Source organism: Nicrophorus vespilloides, unplaced genomic scaffold (assembly GCF_001412225.1).
Source record: "Nicrophorus vespilloides isolate i.1.1-1 unplaced genomic scaffold, Nicve_v1.0, whole genome shotgun sequence".
Lineage (NCBI taxonomy): Eukaryota > Metazoa > Arthropoda > Insecta > Coleoptera > Silphidae > Nicrophorus > Nicrophorus vespilloides.
Genome location: NW_017098990.1, coordinates 16511 through 18323, shown reverse-complemented (window position 1 = coordinate 18323; position 1813 = coordinate 16511). Strand labels below are relative to the sequence as shown.

General features: G+C 34.4%; 1 protein-coding gene across 1 annotated transcript in view; it reads left to right on the top strand.

Moving 5' to 3' along the window:
- Window positions 1-328: 328 nt before the first annotated feature.
- Window positions 329-1813, top strand: part of LOC108563788 (dynein assembly factor 1, axonemal homolog) — a gene marked incomplete at its 5' end in the record, with an annotated part of 3054 nt that continues 1569 nt past the window's right edge. Inside the window, 4 exons of the mRNA XM_017922570.1 lie at window positions 329-570; window positions 630-694; window positions 754-839; window positions 899-1780. Coding sequence (XP_017778059.1) covers window positions 329-570; window positions 630-694; window positions 754-839; window positions 899-1780 — 1275 coding nt within the window. The remainder of the gene's footprint in view (window positions 571-629; window positions 695-753; window positions 840-898; window positions 1781-1813) is intronic.

The window sequence follows — 1813 nt, the reverse complement described above, 5'->3', positions numbered from 1 at the left end:
GAGTATTCATATATTATTGTGGTTTCTTAGGTTTGGCTGTAATTAGTGTTTAAAGTGTTTAAAAAGATGCATATGAAAGTTGAATGTTTGGGGAATGTAACGAGCACTCATATATTGTTGTGGTTTCATCGGTTTGGCTGTAATTAGTGTTTAAATTTGAGAAAACGTTAAAAAAATCACAATTCATTGATTTATTATGTCAGTTATGTATTTGGCAAGTATTGCATGTAGACACAGTTGTTATATTATGCGATATTTGATAATTTACATTTGGAAATCTTGTGTTTTTTATGATACATGTGTTTTATATATTTGTTTGATCTTTAAGGCGATAACAAAGTATTGCATACTTTGAATTTGTCTAATAATTATGTGGAAACATTGGATGAATTCGAGGAGTTGGCAAATTTGGACGAACTTTCGGTTTTGGATTTGGCAAATAATCATATCGACGATCCGCTTATTGTGACAGTTTGTGGTGAAATGAAGAATTTGCGCGTGTTGAATCTAATGGGAAATCCGGTCATAAGGAAAATACCTTCATATAGAAAAACCATGATTTTAGCATGCGTGAGTAATATAACTTGTTATAAATTGTAAATTGTTTAAAGTTACTCTTTTTTGTTTAGAAAAATTTGCATTATTTGGATGATAGGCCTGTTTTTCCAAGAGATCGGGCTTGCGCTGAAGCTTGGTATAATATTGGTGTAATATTGAAAAAATTAGGAATTTAATCATTTTTCATTGTTTTAGGGAACGTGGAGGATCAGCCGAAGAATGCGCCGAAAGGAAAAGATGGATTGACCGGGAACGGCAACGTATAATGAATAGTGTTAACGGTTTATATAAATGTGAAATATTTGAAATATTAATTGGTCTTAATGTGAGGATATTTTAGCCTTGATCGAGATGAGGGATCGTCGACGTGCTCAACAGCAACCGGATTCTGGATTTGGAACTTCTGTTCATGATTCTGAAAGTGAAGCAGAGAATGTGTCCATGGAAGGTGTCAGAGTTCAAGATTCTGAAAGTGAAGCAGATGCTGTATCTGTAGAAGGTGTCAGAGTTCAAGATTCTGAAAGTGAAGCAGATGCTGTGTCTATAGAAGGTGGCAGAGTTCGTGGTATTTATTATGAAGGAATAGAAGATGAGCAACAACAACAATTGCTTGAACCCATTGCAAATAATAGAAACGAAGATAGGTCAAGTTCATCCGCTGAATCTGTTTCGGATTCAGAGAGTAGTGATGATGAGGACAACTTTATGAATGATAGGCAGACCACTGAGGACTACTCCAATTATCGCGAAAATATCTTCGATTTTTCTCCGAGGTCTTCAAGCAATGCTCCCAGAAAATTGATAGAGGAAGTGATTGTGGATGCTACCGTCGAAGAGATTGCAAATGAAGAAGCGCGTAAAGTTAGAGAAATTAAGTATGATCAGATGTCTTCGTTTGGTAAATCGTATAAAACGGCAGAGAATATTGAAGAAGTAAAGCCGAAATTAATAGAAACTACGATTGGTGGAGTTGCACCGGGAAAATTGGGTGGAGGATCGGAGTGGACTGTACTTAAAAATCAAGAAGAATGTGAAATGATAAATTCAGAAGTAGCGTGTCCTAATGAATTACAATTAGAGAATTTGATAATTCCAACAGAATCCACAATTGTAATATCTGAGAAAGATAAAGAAATGGATTTGGAAAATCAGGAGGAAAGTATTAAATCAACAACTATATTAATAGAAACTGAAGATACTTCAATCAAAATCGATGAAAAATGTGAAAATACAAATGAAGACATTCAAAATAATT